Consider the following 23,468-nt stretch of genomic DNA (forward strand, 5'->3'; position numbering starts at 1 on the left):
AAGCAATGAACCTGTTGGTATATGCAAACATTGGAATCCAAAGGAAAAGGCTTATATTGATGTTGCAAGACCTGCGATTGTTGCTTCTTACAATAAGGATATGGGAGGAGTAGATTTGGCTGACATGCTCATGGAGCTCTACAAGGTCAACCACCGTTCAAATAAGTGGTACATACGAATCTTCTATTGGTGCCTCGGAACATCCGTAACAAACGCATGGCTATTGTATAGAAAGCATTTAAACTTGATAAACCTGAGACAAAAGCATATTCCTCTAATAAAATTTCAACTAGAAATTGCTCATGAGTTGCTTACTGCCACTACTTCGCTCGGAAAAAGGAAAGGCAGACCATCGAATGTTGAAAAAGCTACCTCGATAGTATCCCTGAGCTCCCCATCAAGCAGCGTATCTTCCCAACAGTCCAAAAAGTACAGGTTCCAACCGAATCCTTCAGTCTCACAGCGTTACGATAAAATGGAACATTGGGTAGTCTTTAGTCAAAACGGACGTAGCAGATTGTGCAAGACAGAAACCCCAATGTCCAAATGCCTTAAATGCAAAGTCCACCTTTGCTGTAATAACAATAAAAACTGTTTTTTGTCATATCATACCTAATTTTTCAAAATAAATAAAAATCATTAAAAGTTGTTCGAAAGGAAAAATTTGTTTATTTTGTATACCACCATTGCCCAAAGTTGCTCACAAGCAACTTTCGGTAGCGCTCAAACCGTGGGTCGTGACGACTCAAAATTTTGGGCAACTGCTTCTTAAACAAATACAAAAGGATTAAAATTTAAAAAAAATGTTCATTCCACAGGAAAAAAGTTGGGGTCGAAAGGGTTAAGAACTACTTCCTCAGAAAATATATCAAAAATGTCAGAATTTCTAGTTAAATCAAGATTGAAAAAATTGATTTGATGTTTGCTCCTCTAACAAAGTTACTATATTTTTACCATAGTCATAATTAATTAAGTTTTCTAGTCTCCTTTTACATGTAAGGCCTTTAAGCTAACTATCTGTTACTTTTACATCAGCGAGCCGAAGGTCCTGGCAGCCAGTGCTCCTTTGTTATGTGTAAGAATAATTGTATTATTATTTCTGTAAATAAATAAATAAAATAAGTTCTCAAGCAATTACTTTTTCCGTTGTTTTCTCTCAAAGGCAATGACTTTGAAGTCATTCAAAACAAATAATTACTCACAATTAGCTCTATTTGAAAATTAAAGAAGTTCGAGATTGAAAATAAAGTGCTACATACTTTTAAAAATACCCGACTTTCAAAAGAATCAATACCAAAAAACCGATTTCAAAGTACTCAATACTTCGCATGACTAATATTTTTAAGCCTTTTCAATCCTTACCAACCCATAAGCAGACTTCGGACGGACACAAATCCAAGAAAGAGGAAACTTCCTGCTGAAGAAATATTCAACAAGAAGAAACTTAAACGAAAAACACCAACTGACCTCTTGTAATGTGATAATAAGATATATATTTATGTACTTTAATATTCTACATAATAAATATTTGAAAATTAATAACATATTATGTAGTAAATGACCCTGAAGAGTATTGGCCTCACAGTATCACTCGACTACTTATTGCTATACAGACAGGTATAATATTTTTTGGAAGAAAAAAAAATTAAAAATATTAAAAGAGTTATTTATAGTAAAAATTCCAGTCTCTCATAATTTAGGATTTGTATGGAATAGAGCTAAAAACTTAGTCTTAATTAAAGGCATAATTATTATAATTAGTCTTCCTCATGTATTTCATATTTTGATGAACATTAAATAAAAATACATTTGGCCTTTTATTTTCATTTTAACTTTTAAAAATTTTTAATTTTTCACTTATTTTTCCATCAAAGACAACGCAATCATTCCAGGCTGCACTAACATTTCAATACCACTTTTGTAGAACGATTTATCGTTTGCCTCAAAATAGGTCCTAGTTTTAGTGATAATCTGTTTTTAGGCCTGCGAACAGCCAGTAGCCGCTGGGAGTAACATCTAGTGAACCGTATTTTTCCCCACCAAGAAGTATTGTAAAATTAAACCACGAAATTATTTTTGATTAAATATTTAAATAGCAAATAACAAAAATAGCGTCACTCTTAGCAAAAGAACTCACGAACTATTGAACGACGAATCTATAATTGATGGTCATCATTAACACTGACCGATACAGCTGCGATATTTTCTTCAGTTCGCACTCTACGTAAGCGTGTTGGTGGTTTGATGTCCAATAATGTAAATTTGGTTCTAAATTTAGTCAGAATAGCTCGAATAGCCGCTTCAGTGGGTCGAATAAACTGACCATAAAATGAAAGAAGGGCGCGATGAACTTTCTTAACAGAACACCCATTTTTATAATAAAATTCAATGATTTGCAAGCGTTGTTTGTTTGTAAGACGATTCATGGTTAAATTATAGACCAAACTGAAGATGTTTGACAGTGAAACCAAACACGAAACGTGCGTCAGCTGTTTAAAACAACTGTTTAAAAATATAATAGCTAAAAAATCACCCTTTATGTTACTCTAATTAATGAACTACTCATTCCATACATGTTTGTAATACCAAATAACGAACTAGGGCGTACTGGACCTGCTCACCAACTAGTTCATAAAGTAGAAAAAGACCAGATTGTTGACTCAATACACACTTATACGCATCTTATCCTCATTTCATATATCTTTAACACTTAAGGTAGCCTTATTTAGAGTAACGAAGGGCACACCTCTAACTGGTAATTTTGCAACTAGTCCACATTTAGTCACTCCCGAACTAGTTCTTAAAATACAAGAAAAACAAAGAAAATTTACTCAATCGAAACGTATATGCATCTATTCTTCATTTCACTCCCACCTCTAAGTGGTTATTTTGTAACTAGTTCAAATGTAGCCACTCTCGAACTAATTTTTAAAGTACAAAAAAAAAACAAATGATTGACTCAATCGAAACGTATATGCAACTTTTCTTCATTTCATACATATCTAACATTTAAAGTAGCCTTATTTAGAGTAATGAAGGACACACCTCTAATTGGTCTTTTTGCAACTAGTACAAATTTATTCACTCCGGAACTAGTCGAACACCAGTTCATGAGCTAGAGTACTCGCTGAGCAGTTTGGCTTTCCACTGCTGGTGTACTTGTAGCTTTTCACGAATCAATTCATGCTTTTATTATTGTTTATTTTATTATTTCCAATGCAGCTTTTCATTACGCATTATTTTTAATTTTTCACTTATTTTACATATTTGGTCATAGTTAAACAGAATTGATTCATACCCATATGAATGCCAGTCCCCTTTAATGGTTTTATGAGTTCTGTGTGGGTGTGTGCGCATTGATTGCAAAATATAATAAGATTGAATTCATTTGGTGAGCGGTCAATGAGTTGAAATTGTTAAGTAAATATTAAAAAATGTTAATAAAATATGATTTAAATATTTTTTCGCATATTTATTGAAATGTTCCATTTTAATTAAAATTACTCATTAAAGTACATTTATAATGAATAACTGAAATGACTGCTTTAAGGTATAAAACACCACCTACAACATCGTAAGCTGATGGCACACTCCCCGCCATGACTGAATATCATAAGTCATGGCGGGGAGTGTGAGCCTTTATAATTCAATCACTCTCAAAGGTGGTCTGATGCGGTATAACTTTGAGTTACATATTAAAAGCGAGTTTGAGTTGATTTTTATGCCGCAGGTCAAAAGGGAAAGTAAATTTATTCAAAAGCTTTCAGGCTAAACTGCCTCATATTTTATGTATTAAAAGAACTCATTGGGATATTTTTAGCCTGCTTCTGAAGCGGGCCGTTCAAACTAAAACTGCTCTCAATCATACATATACCTATATATATGTGTGTGTGTCTTTATGTCTTACAGTTTTATGCCCAATCCGAAAGGCAAATGGTTTTATGGGGGGCTTATTAATGGAGAAGGAGCCTAAATAGGTTCAGAGTCACCATTCCCGAGGGATAACCACTATTAGAAAAAAATCCTAAACAGCCAATTTTTTCTTGAAAATGTTTTACTGGCTTTTACGAGCTCCGATAGAACTAATTATGCAGCAAATTCTATGTCAATGGTATGTGGCATCATGGGCTCCAACTAGAAGTTAGACGATCCTCTATAGGCTCCATCAAGATCCACTCTGTACATCATGTGCGAAAAATGAGGAGAGTACAGAGCATTTTTGCTGCCGATATTTGGCTTTCGCCGGACTTAGATGGTACATTTTTGGATCGAAAGTATTGGCAATAGATGAGCAATATTATTTTTCCTTCAACAAACTACTAAGATCCTTTCACAAATTAGGGAAGTATTTAGAGAACTTTGAATTCCCACCCTCCCCACTCTATCCCTCTTCTTTAAATCCTCCTTGCAGACCTTAAGTGTGGTGTGCAATATAACTTGAGAGCTTGGAAAATTCGTGGCCATTCAGAGTTCCAATCCAATACACTCCGCGCCGAAATGTCAGTAACTTTTCACTATTATAATACATTTTTCTTCTTACTTTGTTTCTATTTAAATATGCAAAATGCTTCCTTCTAAGTATGCCAGGATGTTAACAGAAGCTAGAAAAATTTAAATACTAAGGTCTCACAGGTCACCATGCACGAGGAATGCATGCTGTGAGAATTGGAATTACCTTACGCCCCTATTGCGATGGATGTATGGAGGATGAGGTGGAATCATCTCAGCACCTTCTCCTTAGCTGCCCTGATCTGGCGGGGCTAAGATCCAGGCATCTTGGCTCTTACTTCTTTGCTGCGCCTGCTGATATAGCTGGCGTTGACAATAAAAATCTGATGAATTTCATCAGCAGCACAAATCGGTTGACGCAAACGCATCACAGTCATCGTTCGTAGTTCACACAATCTAAACCCACCTTCCTAACCATCCCAGCACCACCTCTAGCAGCCCTCTCCTTGCATATCATCGGTCTTCCTCTCCACCTCACCTCCTTCTTAAACCTCGTCCAAGTGTGCTCATTCCTTGGCCAACCATACCAACCTAAGGTGAAGTCAGTTTATCATCCGAAATTAACATTATTATTATTATTACTTGCCAGCACGCCGGCTGAGGGCGCAGAGTGCTGAGAAAAATAAATGACTTTGGGATGAATTCCTGGTTGTAAGCTTTACTTGCTTCACTTTACTCATCGTACTGGCTTCGCCTTCAAGATTCTTTGAGTCGACTTCTACCGGGTGGGCTTTGAATTCCAGTCTAGGTACATTTGGCTGATGTCAGTAGCACATTTTCTTATAATATGACCAATCCGTCTTCTTTTACGCTTGCGAATCTCAATTTGGATTAGCCTTTCCTACCACGATTGAGGAGCTCATCATTTGACACCCAGTTACCGGGCCTCCACATGGGCTAGGTGGCTCTAAGGAAGCAATTTATGAAGCTGTCAAGCTCTTTGTTGTTGCAATGGCCGCAGAGCATGCTGCTGAAATATTTAACAATTACTGTTGAATTATTCAAAAAAAAAATTCTAAAAATTTTTGGTTTACTTGCAATTAGACAACTCGTTTTAACTATCTTTGAGATGTTCTACCTTTCTTCGTGAAACTATTAAAGTGAAACTAAAGAAATAGTTTCAATATTTGTGTATTTAAGGTTTCCCTGCTGATTAGTTCGCAAATCAAAATTGAAACAACTTTTGAAGTGTACAATTGCAATAAGCAAAGGGCGAATCAGTTGCGCGATTCAGATAGAAAACTTTATTGTGCTTTAATTGGGTTCACTTACAACAGCGCTACTTTCAGAAAGTGAGAGCAAATGCACAAAAAGTCACCTCGAAACTTAATTGTACTCGCAAAAACTTATATGCGCCCTAAAACGGGCAAAATCTAGCGGTAAATTACACGCAGCACGTGACATACACTGCGTATACGCAACCTTTGCAAAGATTCCGCCCATGTGTAATATTGGAATGACAGCTGGTGTGTGGGTGGATGTGTAAGTGTGTGCTACATTGTAAACCAAGCCAGTAACCAAGCAAATAACGCTAAACATACGCTAAGTGGTCGCGCTAACTAACCGAAACAAAAAAAAAAAACAAAAAAAACTTATAAAACAATACGAAACATGATTGCTGTTATCTTCCACTATTATTATTATTTGTTATTGTTGCAAGGCAGGGTTGTGTTAATAGTGTTGATAGAATTGTTTTTGCTTTTTTTCACATATTTTTGTTTTTATTCTTGGAATTTTTCGAGAGCACAAAAGTTTTTGGCAACATTTGTTGCCAATTAGTTTTAATTTATCTTGAGTGATTAATGAGCTTCTTACTGGTTGTTGTCGTTCTAGTCGCCGTTGTTGTTGTTGCTGTTTTAACAGCGCTTACATGCAGGCAGTGAAGTTGCACGCCAACTAACAAGCACTCCAATAACAGCTTGCTTGTTTCGATGGCAGCGCGCAAAATTTTTATCTCACACATTCGAAGTATCTCTGCATATACACACACACACATACTTGCATGAATTTCATATACTCACACACTTACAATTTCTGTTATCTCTTTGCACTTTTGTTCATTTGAGTGAGCTTTCATTTTAGTTTCACTATGTGCGTACACACACAACCAAACACATATGAATGCATACATGCGAATAATTTATTTTGCAATGCTTTGGCGTATATAGTAAATTACGAGGGGAATTTAGTGTGCGACTGACGGCAACCTTCTCACGCAGAATAGAATTAATTGTAATTTGTGTTAAGTGTTGTTGGTCTCTAATATTTGTTGGTAGTTTGTGTGTGGAGACAAATGAAATTTCGTGTGTTTTTGCTTATACGTATATATATATATGCATTAGGGTGGTTAAAAAAAAATTGAAAGAAAGTTTTGGTAGCTCGTTCACTTAAGAACAAACATAATCTTTGCCTATTGGTAACTATTAATTTTTAACTGCTGTTTATTAAACTTTTCACAGTCGAACTACTTTACTTCAACGCCTCAGGATATAAGTATTAATTTGCTTCCACTTCTCGTGAAAATAAATATTTTTTTTTTGATTCCCCACTCGAGAGTTTCATAAGAGAAAGAAGAGCAATAAAAATATTTTGTTAGTATAATTTCTGACTTTCGTGTACGTAGATATACAATTTTAGTGAATTAAGCCCACCGTCCGTCGCGCTCCTTTTTGCTACCATTTTCCACCGGGTGGGTTATTTTTTGACCCCCGTTTTAAATTAAATGCATACAAAATATTTTAGACTGTATTATCAACTTTCTTTAACAAATATTTTATCTACATATATTTTGAATGAAAAACACATTCATTTACCTAACAAAACATATTTATTCACATTTAAATTAAATTTATAAAAGACTCCATATTTTTATATTTATGTAAAATTAACCAAGAGAAAAATTCATATATTTTATTTCTATAACTTTCAGGTTTTCAAAACTTAAAAAATATATATAATTGGCGCGTAGACTTCTGGTAGGTATTTGGCCGAGCTCCTACTCCTATTTGTAGTGTGCGTCTTGATGTTGTTCCACAAATGGACGGATCTACACCTGTAATCCGACTCTAAATTGCAGATGATTTTTTTATGAAGAACTTTTATGTGACAATGAACGACTTTTTCATTGCCTAATGAGAAAAAAACTTTTTCTACTAATGGTTGTTTCGTGGCTGGGATTTCGAGCCTGTGCATTTCCTAATGGTAGTAATGCTCTAAAAAATTCGACTATGGCGGCAAGCAGATTAGGGTGGGTTATTTTTTCATTGACAACTTCTTAGCAGATTAAATGTGAGGATTCATTGTCACTGAAGTATTATGAATGCTACTTTTTTTACAGGAGACATAAAACACCTGCTCTTAAATAATTATTCCTAGGGGGAAACCCCTTAGAGTAGCTGAAAGGGCTAAATATCTAGGACTTGTAAATATCCGGGAAAGGAACTATCCACTATCCTGCTCTATCCAGACTTAAACTCAGATCCAGACGTAAAAAGATTTCAGCTCTCCAGAAATCAGGGGCCTTCTAAAATTTTTGAAAAGTACACACAGGTTTTAAAAGAGATAAGAACAAGTTCCTCAATGGGCTATGAGCCTGAGTGTGTCCCATACTGGACAACCGCTTCAACCTAACCTAACCCCACATTTTTTACTTTAATGTTAATGTTATCTATACATTTTTTTATATGTACAATATTGTTTGCTTTGGATTTCTAAGTTTCATTTAAAGAACCAAATAATGGCGCTTTAAGGGGGTATTCTAGTCGAGAGGCCCGAACTTCGAGCATTTTTTGATGGTGAATAAAAAAAAGCTCTTGATATTTTTACTATCCATTTTTTTATCATTTATTTATTTATATATTAAAAAAAAAATTTCATGGAATTATGCATCGTTGAAGTGTAAGGGGGGAAAAAAGGCAGTGTCCTCGTCGTCACGATTTCTACCTTTGTGGTCATTTGAAAAAAAAAAGACAAATTCTTAATTAATATGAATGTCATTATCACATGACGCAGAAAAAACGGCAAAACAATTTTTTTTCATAAAACGGCGGCTACTCAAACATTGAGGTCGATTTTTCCCTAATTTTTAAGCTTTCTCGAATTGTTTACACATATTAAAAAATTTAAATTTCCAGTTTTTCGTGCGTCATGCGATAGAGGTATATTTAAGAATATTCATGTTAAACTTCAAGCAAATCGATTAATTCGAACCTGAGATATCGTGCCGACCGTATCGAAAGAAGTAGTTTCGAGAAAAACAGGTTCGAAGTTCGCCGTCCGCTCAAACCAGTCTAGCTGTCGCGTCACTAAAATAGTTGTAACTTAGAAAATAATTCGAATTTTGAACAACCTTTTTAGGGAAATCCTTTAGAAAAATCCTTTACTTACACTATAGAGTTTGAAAAAAAAAATTCGATTTTTTCAAATTTCTAGACTAGAATACCCCCTTAAACCAAATTCTATACAATTTTTCTTGAATTATAATAGGAAAAGTGGCTGTAAATTGTTTATATGTAAATTGTTTATATGTAAATTAAACTAACACTTTTAACAAATAAAAAATAAAAATACTACTGCGGGCAAAAAGTAAGGTGAATTTATTTCGTGTGATTAAAATTTCGCTCTAGTTATTTTTTTCATGAGTTGGCAGCACTGTTAATAACATCTGGGTCAACTTTCATGTGAATGTCATTATCAGTAATATATTTACGCTTGTGTTTACCAAACGACCAAGAGTGCATTTTTCGATTTTTACAATGTCTGATTTGATTGAGCAGAGAAGTGCCATCAAATTTTGTTTGCGGAATGAAATTTCCGCTGCAGAAACGTTTAGCTTGTTGCAGAAGGCATTTGGAGATTCGACCATGTCGCAGAAAAGTGTTTGTAAGTGGTACAACGACTTCAAAGAGGGTCGAGAACGTGTTGATGACTTGGAGCGCTCCGGACGACCATCGACGTCAACAGATGACCAACACGTCAATAAAGTGAAGGAGTTAGTGCTCAAAAATCGTCGGTTGACTGTTAAAGACCTTACTGATATGATCGGAATATCAGAAGGATCTGTGAAAACGATTCCGAAAGACCATTTGGTCAAATTTCGTATGGTACCGAAAACTCTCAATTTCTTGGAAAAAAGTTGTCGCGTTGATGTGTGTGAAACAATGCTTTCAGACTATCAGGACAAGCTCAAATGCATCATTACGGGAGATGAGACTTGGATTTATGCTGACGACCCTAAACAACCGACCAATCAAGCGAATATCGTGCTAAAGGCGATGCCACACCGAAAAGAGCACGTCAAAGTTGTTGAAAAATAAAGGTCATGATGACAGTTTTTTTCGATTTTCGTGGTGTGGTGCACTATGAATTCCTTCCGGCTGGCCAAACTGTTAATAAGGAATATAATTTGAGCGTTATGCGTCGTTTACGTGAGGCGATTCGTCTAAAAAGACCAGAATTATGGGCCAGCAACTCTTGGTTTTTGCATCACGATAATGCACCGTCTCACACTGAACTCATTCTTCGTTACCATTTCGCCAAAAATTCCACGCATATCGTTCCGCAACCACCGTATTCGCCTGATTTGGCTCCGTGTGACTTCTGGCTATTCCCAAAACTCAAGAGACCACTCCGGGGAACGCGTTTCGAGTCGATTGAGGAGATAAAAGCTCAATCGAAGAAGGTGCTGATGGCTATACCGGAAATGGACTATTTGGCATGTTTCGGGGATTGGTAAAATCGTTGGCATAAGTGTATTTCATCGAGAGGGGATTATTTTGAAGGGGATGAAATTGATTTACAAGAATAAATAAAGATTTATCATTTTACAACCAAATCCCCCTTACTTTTTGCTCACAGTAGTACTTAATGGTCACAATTGGAAAATACTAACTTGCTTTATATACTCAACGCTATGAGAGAATTCCTTATTGCGGAGTTTAATTTTTGATTGATTTGATTTTAAGCTTTGACGGACAACATTGTTATTGCCACAAATTTATTATTTCTTTCTTTATGTATTTATACCTACATTGAAATGAAATATTGTATAAGTTATTGAATTACTTATAAATAAATAAAGAATTATTGCTACTACTGCAAAAACATTAGATGTGTATGATCAAAAATAATAAAGCCCTTTATTATAGTTAACTTCTAGAAACAAAAACATATCTTTGAATTCAAACTTAAATAAAAAACAGCAAAATCGCAATATTCTTTTAAACTAAATATAAACTATTGGCTCAGTTCATATCAGCCTTATAAAAAAATGAATCTGTCTTATTACGGAGTTTTCTGTTCTAAATTCGATGCAGTATATCCTATTGTTGTTAGCAAAAAATTTGCAACGCTTTTAGCATTTGGTAGGTACTTTTTTGTCATTCTTCTAGGTCTACACCTTCAGATATTCAATTTCACTTTCTGAATCATAGAAACTATATGCAGCTGTATATCTTCCAATATCCGTTTCCTAGACTGAACCAGCAAAATCTTGCTCATCGTCCGTACCACTCCGGCAGTCATTGCAGTATCTGCCTATTTGCATCAATTTCAAAATAGCAAACTTAACAAATCTCTCAAAATAACCACAAAAATAGACAAAATGAATTTGCACTTTCCGCACAGAAAACAACACAAATAAAAAAATTTACACAAATATAAACTAAGTAAAAACACTAAAATAAAAACTGACCTTCGCCGAACAATGCAACTCTAGTGGTCGCATGGGGTTAGCACTTAAGAGAATAGCGTCACAGGTGTATGCGATATATTTTTAGATTTACTCTTGTTTTGATTACTGCTGTGAAATTTTTCTACTATTTTGGTTGTTGAAAGTTTTTAGTTCGTTAGTTTGAGTTGTTAGTTATTATAAAGGATAAGTGGAAAAATACATAATTGAAATTTGCTGAGCTAAGTAATATGTACATATGCACACACATACATATGTATTTAAGGTACATATACGTGTGGGCATATGAAACCATTTCAGTGAACTTCAATTTGACAATATAATATTTTAAGCGCGTCAGTTGAAACTGAAAAAAAACCGAACTGGAATCTTTTTGTTGAACGTCAGGATACAAAGATTTATGAAACTAATGAAAAATAAGCGAGTCAATCAAAGAAGTTATCCACATATTTGCTTAGATATTCTACGAACAACAAGCAGTGACCCCTCTACAGCAACAATTGTCTTTTTGTCACCCTCTTTAAATGTCTTTCTTAACATTGCGGGCGCATTCAATAATTTCAGTTCACGCTTACCAAGAACTCCACTGTCAGGAAATAAATCCTGTGAAATCATCTGTATCGCAGAGCATCTCATCGGACAAACGGCATAAAAAAAATTGATAGTAGTGGGATGAAGTTATGGCCTACGCTGGCAACATCATGACTCTTATGGTTGGGTAATAATCTAGTGGCTCAGACTAATACCTTTCAGGGAATATTTATTTATTGGTCGAAGAAATTAGAATCTTACAGTCTCCGAATAGTACAAAATATCAGGTCAGCCCATAAGTTCGAGCGTATTTTACCCATAATTTCATTTTTGTACGATTTTTGCATACAAAAAAATATTCGCGGAAAATAACAGAACTATTTATATTTTCTTTGATATATTGCGAATTAAACAAGTGATTTGAATCGGGGATAGAAGCACGTGTTGTTAAAAAATAAAATGGAATCTTCGAACGCGTATAAGAGGCATATTTTGTATTTTTTTATAAAAGTGGTAAAAATGCAACAACTGCTGTTACAGAAATAAAGACTGTTCACGGAGTGGATACCGTGAGTATAAGGACTGCGCAAAAGTAGTTTTCAATATTCCGAAGTGATAACTGCGACGTGGAGGATGTCCCCGCCCGCTGGTCGTCCTGAAGTCCTTAACTCCGACGCCTTGCTTGAATTCGTGGAGGCTGAGCCAAATTTGACAGTCGATATGATAGCTCAGAGGTTAAATTCATCGCATGGAGTAGTTCACAGGCACCTGGTTCAGTTGGGAAAGGTTTCAAAGCTGGGAAAATGGGTTCGGTATAGACTTTCCGTCGCCAACCTTCAGCAGAGAGTGAACGGCTTGAAAATGAAATTTTTTTGAAGCGTATCCTTACTGGTGATGAAAAATGAGTCCTCTACAATAATCCAGTTCGCGAATAGTCTAACCAAAGATGAAACACCAGAACCTACTCCTAGAAATGGCCTTCACCCCAAGAAGATTCTCCTCTCTATTTGGTGGGATATGACCGGTATTGTTTATTATGAACTTCTGGAACCAAAGGAGACGATAACCGCTGATTATTATTCCCATCAGCTAACAAGAACTACTCCTCAAAAGAAGCTATAAAAAGGTATATCGAAGCGTATTTTGGCTCCAAGGACAAAAGAATTTTTGAGCAGGGAATTAAAAATTTGCCTAAGCGTTGGGAAGATATTGTAAATAATGAAGCAAAATATATTATTGATTAATGAATACTTTAAACATATTTTTTTATTAATTTGAAAACCACCTTTAAAAAACGCACGAACTTATGGACTGACCTGAGATTTTATCGTGTGCTGTCCCACAACCATTTTGGCTTCAGTACAATAGAATCAGCACGCTTAAAAAACTGCGGATTCGCCAACATTAAATTTCCAAACTAACAGCGGTAGTGACCGGTCACTGGGTGTTTGGAGCTAATGCCGATAACCTTGTGCTTCCGTACAACCTCCATTGCACAAGCTTTGGGGAGCCTGCACAGAAATAGACTGCCGAACACTTTCTTTGCAAATGTCCAAGTTTGGCGGCTAGGCGCTTGAGGCTCCTTAGTGTACTATTTGTGGATAACCTGAGGCAGTTTTCCAGGCCTAGATACATTTTCGCTCCTCCACTACATCAACAGCACTGGATGGCTATAGATAGTTTTTCTTTCTTTAAATTTGATAACTTTTCGCAGTAAGCCTACTTTATGGTATCGAAACGCTTAATTTTAATTTTACTATGGTAGACCACTTTTTCCTATTTTACTGACTTGGGCTATGCAATTCTCGTATGTCGTTTTTTCTGTGAAAGTCAGTGCTTTTTGTTTTCTAAAAAAGATAATTTTTCTCTCCCAATTTTTTATAGCTGCACACATCTAGATCTCAATGCTTAATAAACTCCTGCTTTTCATGACTCGCCGCCATGACAAAATATGATCTGAAAGTCATGCAGAGTGTGCACCTCAATTCGGGACAGCAGGCAGTGCGCGTAAGCTTTGGATTTATTATTATTAATGCAGATATGTTCGGTACGCAGGTGTCATGCTGGTCTAGCTACAAATTTTCACTGCTTGCTTGCCACGTATTATTGGTATTGCGCTTGGGAACTTAATATATACAGGTATCATACCTATATACTCGAATTCTAAATTAGCACAAATGCACATAGATACTTAACAGAATCCAGTGAAGTTTGCTGCTGTATACAGCACAGGTACTTACCTACAACATCCAGGTAGCCGACTTGACTCTTCATCGGATCCGTATTTATTTGACACATATACCAGCCTTTGTCCGACTCCTTGACATCACGAATTTTCAATATCCAAGCACGTTTCTCAGCATGAGTTATGCTCATTCGATGGTTTTTCGTTATTACGTGATTTTGTATCGTTAGTATCGTTTGTGTATCGACACGCAGCCACGCAATCTAGGCAAAGTTCCACGCCAAAATAGCAAATACGTATTGGTGTGTGTGTGTGTGTGGAAGTGCGGGAGTGGTGTATGCATGTGTGTTTATGTATTAGTTCAGAGACGTGTCAACCCGTTCGCCACAACGAACACATTTTCGATATTGCCACACATCACCATATGGCCAGCCGCATCACGCATTCGTTCATTCATTTTTAGTTGTTTGTTAGTTTATTTGTACGTTTTGAATTTGCAATGGTGCGTGCAGGCGTGCATGTTGTTGGTTTGTTTATTTATCCATTTGACGTGCCAGTAGTTAAGTTGAATTTATCATAGTTTGGAGTATGGCAACGCACATAGATACGTAGAGTTCCAGTTGTGCAGCATTTGCAAAAATATATCAGCGGTTTCCAATGAAGAGAAAATGAGAAGAAATTCATATGAAAATTGTTTGTTTGCTTTTAGTTTAGTCATTTTCTTATTATCTAGTTTGCGTGTGCTCCTATGAGTGCACACATACTTATACATATATAAACATACTTAAATAGTGGGTGTACAGGGATTGTTTGATGTTCTTAGTTGAACTTGTTTATTCAGTATTTTGCTTCGTATCACACATGCACGCCTTTTGATGCTTCACAACCTTGGATTACGTGCAACGGTAACTTATCTTAGAATAATTTGGTAAATTACACAGTGGAACAACTGCTTTGCAGGAGGAACGATTCCAACTCAGGATGTAAGTGTTAGGCCCATATACTACTGTGGGCAAAAAGTAAGGTGAATTTGGTTGTAAAATAAAAAATCTTTATTCTTATAAATCAATTTCATTCCCTTCAAAATAATCCCCTCTCGATGAAATACACTTATGCCAACGATTTTTCCAATCCCCGAAACATGCCAAATAGTCCATTTCCGGTATAGCCATCAGCACCTTCTTCGATTCAGCTTTTATCTGCTCAATCGACTCGAAACGCGTTATCCGGAGTGGTCTCTTGAGTTTTGGGAATAGCCAGAAGTCACACGGAGCCAAATCAGGGAATACGGTGGTTGCGGAACGATATGCGTGGAATTTTTGGCGAAATGGTCACGAAGAACGAGTGCAGTGAGAGACGGTGCATTATCGTGATGCAAAAACCAAGAGTTGTTGGCCCATAATTCTGGCCTTTTTAGACGAATTGCTTCACGTAAACGACGCATAACGCTCAAATGATATTCCTTATTAACAGTTTGGCCAGGTGGAAGGAATTCATAGTGCACCACACCACGAAAATCGAAAAAAACTGTCATCATGACCTTTATTTTTGAACGACTTCGACGTGCTCTTTTCAGTCTGGCCTCGCCTTTAGCACGATATTCGCTTGATTGGTCGGTTGTTTCAGGGTCGTAAGCATAAATCCAAGTCTCATCTCCCGCAATGATGCATTTGAGCTTGTCCTGATAGTCTGAAAGCATTGTTTCACACACATCAACGCAACGACTTTTTTCCAAGAAATTGAGAGTTTTCGGTACCAAACGAGATTTGACTTTTCGTAGGCCCAAATGGTCTTTCAAAATGGTTTTCACAGATCCTTCTGATATTCCGATCATATCAGTAAGGTCTTTAACAGTCAACCGACGACTTTTGAGCACTAATTCCTTCACTTTATTGACGTGTTGGTCATCTGTTGACGTCGATGGTCGTCCGGAGCGCTCCAAGTCATCAACACGTTCTCGACCCTCTTTGAAGTCTTTGTACCACTTATAAACAGTTTTCTGCGACATGGTCGAATCACCAAATGCCTACTGCAACATGCTAAACGTTTCTGCGGCGGAAATTTCATTCCGCAAACAAAATTTGATCGCACTTCTCTGCTTAATCAAATCAGACATTGTAAAAATCGAAAAATGCACTCTTGGTCGTTTGGTAAACACAAGCGTAAATATATTACTGATAATGACATTCACCTGAAAATTGGTCCAGATGTTTTTAACAGTGCTGCCAACTCATGAAAAAAATAACTAGAGCGAAATTTTAATCCCGAGAAGTTTGACAAATAAATTCACCTTATTTTTTGCCCACAGTAGTATCTTTCGGCATTCACAGGTACCATTTTTTTCAATGTCCAACTAATTTTTGAATTTTATATATTTATAAAAGGAGAAAAATACGTCAGTGCAATTTTGGTTCCGCCGATTCCGTGCAGGCAATTTTGTTGTTACAGATTCATCGCGCACAGGAATGCCAGTCATCGAAAATCCTGATAAAATCATAGAAGTTGGCCGGCATGTTAGTAGTTTTAGACTCGCCCAAGAACTGAAGAACGATCATAAAACAGTTTTAAACCATTTGCACAAAATAAAGATAATGGTTTTTGAAGAGGAACTTTTTCAAAGCAGAAAAGCACTTGAAAGTTTCCACTAAATATCCAAGGGAAATACCAAGTTGAAAAATACACAGTAAAATTTTACAAGTGATATTTTTTTGGGATACTTTAACCACAAAATGAGAACATTTCGACCCTCTTTGGGAGAGAGTTGGAAATAATACGATTGGCGCTAGAAGGGCTACGAAAGGCGCTAGATATTTGAAATATTCTGGAAAATTATTTCCCGAAAAATTTCACTTAGGGTCTTCTCAGACAAAATTTGCATAAAAAGAACGTAAAAGCCTATAACTACTAAAAAGTACCAAATAGTTACCAAGTTTCCCTTAAGATATGCAATACTTTTTTTTCTTTCATGGGCCAATAATTGGCATTTTTGTTGCCTTGAAAGGAGTTTCCTGGTTTTTCTGTCACTTTCATCCTAAATTTTATAGTACAACTTTAACCCAGCTTAGCTGGTCTCTGCACACAAAGCCTTAATATTTTTCAAAACTAGCTAAAGCCTTAATTTCTTCGGATACTCTCCAAAATCCGTATTAAATAAATTATTTTTTTATTTATGAAACAAGTTATTCAAAAATAAATTTCCATGATTAATTTTGCTCCCCCTCGTATGTGGATAAAAATATAAGAAGAATGGTGTCTAGCAAAATAAGCTTGGCCATTGAATAGGTTATATTAACTGATTTCGGTTGAGCTCATTTCTGTTTGCACAATCCTTCGTGTCACGGCTAGATCGATGGCGCTCGAGGGATTTTGTGAGACTAACAAAGCCGTCGCTCTCGAATTTTGCTGGTATCTCTACCGGACATTGTCCATTAGGTGTACATGTGGTGACACCTAGGATTGTTTCAAGTTTTTTATGAAAAAGCTGTCTGGAGGCTGAGGTGGAATCATCCCAGCATCTTCTCTTCAACTGACCTGCTCTCGCTGGGCTAAGATTCAGACATCTGGGCTCTTACTATCTTGCTACACCTGCGGATACAGCACGTTTAAATATTGCACACCTGGTGAATTTAATCAGCAGCTTGAAGCGGTTAACGCAAATGTAATTAGTTGTGGCTCGATTGCCATCCCTTTTTCTACCTGTTCTTTCAAAAAACTAGCACTTTCAAAAAACAAATCAAAGAGAAAAAAGGATTATCAAAAAACAAAAATTTTTAAAGGCATATCGGCACGCCAAAAGCTATGCCACAAATTACGCGCTCAAACGGATATTTCACACGTCACCTACGAAAATGAAAAAAAAGAATGGATATAATAAAAATGCAGCAACAACGCACAAAACGCTTAGATCTGTGCGAGTGAATGACCGCAGGTATTTTTTTTTTTGTTATCGATAAATGTAGCAAACTAGCGCAAGGGACTTGCTGCTTACGAAGTGCGCTCAACCAGTTCATGTCCGTTCATGTTATTTCTCCCCCACACATACATACATATATCTGTGTGTATGCATAAGTGTAATTCTCTTGTTGGCCACACTAACACTTTCGGTACCTTTTAACCGAAAATCACCTTTCAGCAAAGCAATTTTCACTCAATCAATGCATAAAGTATGTGAAGGTGGGTGTGGGAACGGCTGAAATAAGTACGTGAATGCGTGTGTGAGTAGCATTTTTTTGCAAAGTTTCAGGCGAACTGTAAAAATATTTGCTTTTCCGATTTTTTCATTTTATGGCAGATTTTTGTCTTTCCTTTTTGTTTTTTTATTGAACGTTCAAGCCGACAAAGCACACACAAGTCCATACATACATGCAACAGTTTACACGCTTGACTTGACACGTACTTAAATGTGCACGGACGTCTGAGTGTGTGCGTGAGCTAGAGGTGCTTATGTGTTTACCTTTGACCCCATTTTGGGTTCATATTTTCCGCTTAGTTATTTTTGATTTTGCTTTTTTCCAAGTTGTTAGTTTTCGTGCCTATATCGTTTACCTTTCTGTCTTGCTTGGAGTATGATTCCGTTCGTTTTTTTTTATTTTTATTTTTGTCTTTTTCTTATTTTGTATTATTTTTGTTATTTTGTATTACTTAGTTGGAGCGACCTTCCGTCAATTTGCGCCTGTCGTTTGTCGTCCAGGTATTTTGTTAAGTAATTTAGAATTGTTGCTATTTCTCATATAATATTTCTTCTTATGCTTGACATGACCCACAAAAAGGCAGGTGCCTGCATTGAAACATTTCTATGGTAGTAATAGTTGATTTTTCGACTCCTAATCAGCTTTTTATTCACACAAATCTTTCATGACATGTAGCTTTTTGAAAAAATACCTTCTACTCAAATATGAACGAGACGGTATCAATAAAACGGTCCGCGGATGGCATATGTCAAAAATAATTTTTTTATTTTTTGGTAGGACTGTTATAAGCTTATGTGGCAAATTTCAGCGTGATATGTCACATAGTTTGTTTTCTGTGCTACTGTAAACAAGTCAAGCTCGAGAGTGTTCTTCGAATTCTCTTTTATGACTTCAATTGTCTCAAAATGTTTTCCACGGAGCGGCGACTTGAGCTTGGGAAACAGGAAAAAGTCACATGGAGCCATATCAGGCGAATACGGTGCTTGCGGAACGATATTAACATTATTTTTGTTCAAATAATCGCGAACAAGTCGTGATGTGTGAGCTGGTGCATTATCGTGATGCAAGAACCATGAGTTGTTGTCCCACAATTCCTTCCTTTTAAGACGAATGTTCTCGCGCAAACGCTTTAAAACGTCTAAATAATATTCAGCGTTAACCGATTCTTCGATTTGTGCGATTTTCAAGCACAATTTCTTTTACTTTTCCGATGTTTTCGTCGTTTACTGATGTTGCTGGACGACGTTCATGAGGCAAGTTTTCAACCGATGTACGGCCCTCTTTGAACGATTTGTACCACTGGAAAACACGTGCACGCGATAGAGCAGAGTCCCCATAGGTTGTCTGCAACATTTTTAAGGCGTCTAAAGCCGAAATTTTGTTGGAATAACAAAATTTCAAACAAATTCTTTGTTCAACTTGAATTTATATCGTTAAATTCGAAGAACACACTCGAGCTTGACTTGCTTACAATAGCACAGAAAACAAACTATGTGACATATCACGCTGAAATTTGCCATATAAGCTTATAACAGTCCTACCAAAAAGTAAAAAAATTTTTTTGCCATATGTCATCCGCGGACCGTTTTATTGATACCGTCTCGTTCATATTTGAGTAGAAGGTATAACTTGCTAGTTGCTGCTAAAATATTTATAGCAATGCGCCAGCGCTGCCCTGAAGGCTCTTCAGCACTTAGGCGAAGGCTCTGTTCACGCAGACTCTTCCCCACACACACATACACACACGCCCGTTTTCACTCATGGGCTGGTGTGTGTGGATTTTTTGCCTGCCCTAGGAACTTCCTAATCTATTTTGTAACTATTACCATTTTTTCATCGTTCCTTTGTTGTGTTTCTTGGTTGTATTTGTTGTTGTCGAAAGGTTCTTTCTTCTTTCATATTTCATATTTCACATTTCCCAACGCCCATCCATAAGTGCTCGTTTCAGCTGACACACATGAAAGTGATACATACGCTTTATTATTATTATTATTACTACTACTGCTACTACCATCAACGCCTGAGTGTATGCTACGCAGTAATTTCAACTCGTCATGACATCGACAAATCATACGCAATTCACACGGCACCCAGCCATTTCAAGCGCCGATTATTGCTATTATTACTATTATTATGACGTACGGCTAACGCTTGAGTGCGGTGAGTGGATGTAAGAAACGGAAAGTTATTTTTGGCTACCCATTTTGAAAAGGTGAAAAAGTTTTTCTACATTTCACTTTCTTGCCATTTGTCTTTTAGTTGTTTGGTTGCCCGCGCTGAGGTTGCAATGCAATTTTCAGCTGCGCAAACTGTTAGTCTTTTTTTTCCGCTCTCCCCTGCCTATTTACCACTGATACGGATACTCTCACATGCAAGTTTTACTTTTTCCTTCTTTTTTTGTTTTCATTTAGCCGCATATTTTGAGGGCTTCCCTGTTAGTTCATGCATACTTTTCATAGTAAGTTTTTTTTTGGTCGCCTTTACTTCTGCTTAGTTACAACTTCATGGCATTTTGATTCATTTCGTGGTGTGGCATACGTGCATACATACATACCCACATACATACATACATATGCATGTACTTGTATATTTGCGCATATATAAATTTATAGTATTTGTGTGTTGCCGAAAAAGTTGTTAAGTTATACTTTGTGTTTGATTCGTGAATTGTAAAAGTCGAAAAGTTTTATGCCATATGAATTTAATTTACGGTAATGGTCTGAAAATTAAAGTGCAAAAGGTGTGGGTTGCATTGCCAGGAGCGCATTGCCACAAAGTTTTGTGTGGAATGCCTCAACTTTTGGGAAGTTGTGATTTCTGGAAGTCAAGAACAACAATCAAAATTTTATGGAGCAAAAGGAATTTAATATTTTCACATAAAATATTTGTAGACACAAATACTATATATTTATATATAGATATATTTTTTTGTTTTTATTTTGTTTTTTGGAAGACACTAAAATACGTAAACACACATAAATTCGCTCGTGCTGCGCTGAAATTTGCTGTGGCATGCAATTTTTTGTCAAAGAGCATTACCTCCTTTTCATATGTCTGTCAAACCATTCGGTATCAGAAACTGCAGCCATTAATCATATGCGGGTCGATCTCGATAGACCTTTTGGCGTTAGAACGCAAACAGCTTTGGGTTGAGAGAAATAAGCCGCGCATTCAGAAGAAAAGCATGGAATTAGGTCACAAACAATCCATAAGTGGCAAGACAGATCTCACGTGGAAATTATAAGAAGAATAATCGGCTGTCATTCAAAACTGGTGCAGCAGACCTTTCGCCGAAGTAAATTTTTCTCTTCTTCTTCTTCTTCTTCTTCTTCTTCTTCTTCTTCTTCTTAGTTGGCGCTATAACCGCTTAGTTTAACCGAGTTTAACAAAGCGCGCCAGTCGTTTTTTCTCGTGCTAATCGTCGCCAGTTGGCTCTTTAGCCGCTGCATCTTTATTCGCTGTGCTATGTCTATGTCGTCGTAAAGCTCCATCGTCTGCGATATTCGCCGTTGCCAACGTGCAAAGGTTCAAAAATATTACGCAGAATCTTTCTCTCAAATACTCCAAGCGTCGCTTCATCGGATGTTGTCATCGTCCAAGCTTCTGCGCCATACGTTAGGACGGGCATGTTGAGAGCCTTGTAGAGTGTTAGTTTTGTTCGTCGAGAGAGGACTTTACTGCTCAGTTGCCTACTTAGTCCAAAGTAGGACTTGTTGGCAAGAGAGATTCTACGTTGGATTTCAAGGCTGACATTGTTATCGGTGTTAATGCTGGTTCCTAAATACACGAAGTTTTTTACAGCTTTGAAATTATAACTGTCAACAGGTACTTCGTTTTGTCCTCGTTCACCACCAGACCCATTCGCTTTGAATCTTTTTCTAGTTTGGAGAAGGCAGAACTAACAGCGCGGTTGTTAAGGCCGATGATGTAGATATCAGCGGCATACACAAACAATTGCACGCTCTTGCAAAATATTGTGCCTGAGCGATTAAGTTCTGCGGCTCGTACGATCCTCTCCAACATCAGGTTAAAGAAGTCACACGACAGCGAGTCACCCTGTCTGAAACCTCATTTGGTATCCCAATTCTGCCGGCGCTGCTGGTATTGAGCAACGTCATCTTGCATAGCCGTATTAGTTTTGTGGGGATACCAAATTCAGACATCGCGGCATACAGGTAACTCCTTTCCGTACTGTCGAATTCAGCTTTGAAGTCGACGAAAAGATGGTGTGTGTCGATTCTCCTTTCATGGGTCTTTTCCAAGATTTGGCGTATTGTGAATATTTGGTCGATGGTAACTTTCCAGGTCTAAAGCCACACTGATAAGGTCCAATCAGTTGGTTGACATTGGACTTCAGACTTTCACACAATACGCTCGCTAGAATCTTATAGGCGATATTTAGAAGACTAATCTCTCGGTAATTGGCATAGATTGCAGGATCGCCCTTCTTATGGATTGGGCAGAGCACACTTAAATTCCAATCGGCAGGCATGCTTTCATCCGACCATATTTTGCATAGGAGCTGATGCATGCACCTTACCAGCTCCTCGCCGCCATGTTTGAATAGCTCAGCCGGCAGTCCGTCGGCGCCTGCAGCTTTGTTGTTCTTTAGCCGCGTTATCGCTATTCGCACCTCGACAAGGTCGCGTAGCGCAACGACAATTCCGTCGTCAACGAATGGGGTATCAGGATCTTCACATTATCTGTGACATGCGCAGCTGTGACTGTTTAACAGTAAAAGTAAAGTTTTACCCCACGCGATTTCTCCCCGGTCATGGGTATTTTAGGCAATACCTTTTCAAGATGAGCAAAGTGGATTCTCCCGACTGTATACGGTGACTGTTTATCAGTTGATACAAGTCACACACAAAGAAATTAGTGCAGCTACTTTTGCTCTGGCTTTCAGACAGCTGAGCAGCTATCAAATCCTCAAATTTCAATTACATTTCATCCAAACTAGTTTTACAGTGTAAAGAGGGACTACAATTACTTGGTGATTGTCTTCAAATTACGCTGATATGGGATGCCAGTCATATTAATATATAATAACGAGACACAGATGAACTAGCAAGAAAATACATAACTGAGACGGGCGGCAGTTGCTACCCCATTCAGCACAATAAAAACATCCATTCTTTCACTTGCACTTCATCAAACAAAAAACATACCGTTGTACAACATCCTGTTACGACACTATCGCCCACACATCCCACTTATCATTGCAACCCTTTCGGGTCAATGAAAGGTAGGGGCATGCAGCCAGGCTTAACCTAATTTCAATTGCATCTGTAGAGCTGTCAGCAGAGGGGATAAAATAAGACTTTTCTGCAGCAAATAAATTAAGTCTCAGACATAGCGATAAAAA

The 23,468-nt window shown here is 37.1% G+C and overlaps 1 protein-coding gene across 1 annotated transcript in view; it reads right to left on the minus strand.

Moving 5' to 3' along the window:
• The window catches only part of LOC129248269 (cell adhesion molecule 1), a 371,310-nt gene that overhangs the window by 195,645 nt on the left and 152,197 nt on the right, over positions 1-23,468 (minus strand). Inside the window, exon 4 of the mRNA XM_054887754.1 lies at positions 13,969-14,176. Coding sequence (XP_054743729.1) covers positions 13,969-14,176 — 208 coding nt within the window. The remainder of the gene's footprint in view (positions 1-13,968; positions 14,177-23,468) is intronic.

The sequence above is a fragment of the Anastrepha obliqua genome, chromosome 5 (genome assembly GCF_027943255.1).
Source record: "Anastrepha obliqua isolate idAnaObli1 chromosome 5, idAnaObli1_1.0, whole genome shotgun sequence".
Taxonomy (NCBI): Eukaryota; Metazoa; Arthropoda; class Insecta; order Diptera; family Tephritidae; genus Anastrepha; species Anastrepha obliqua.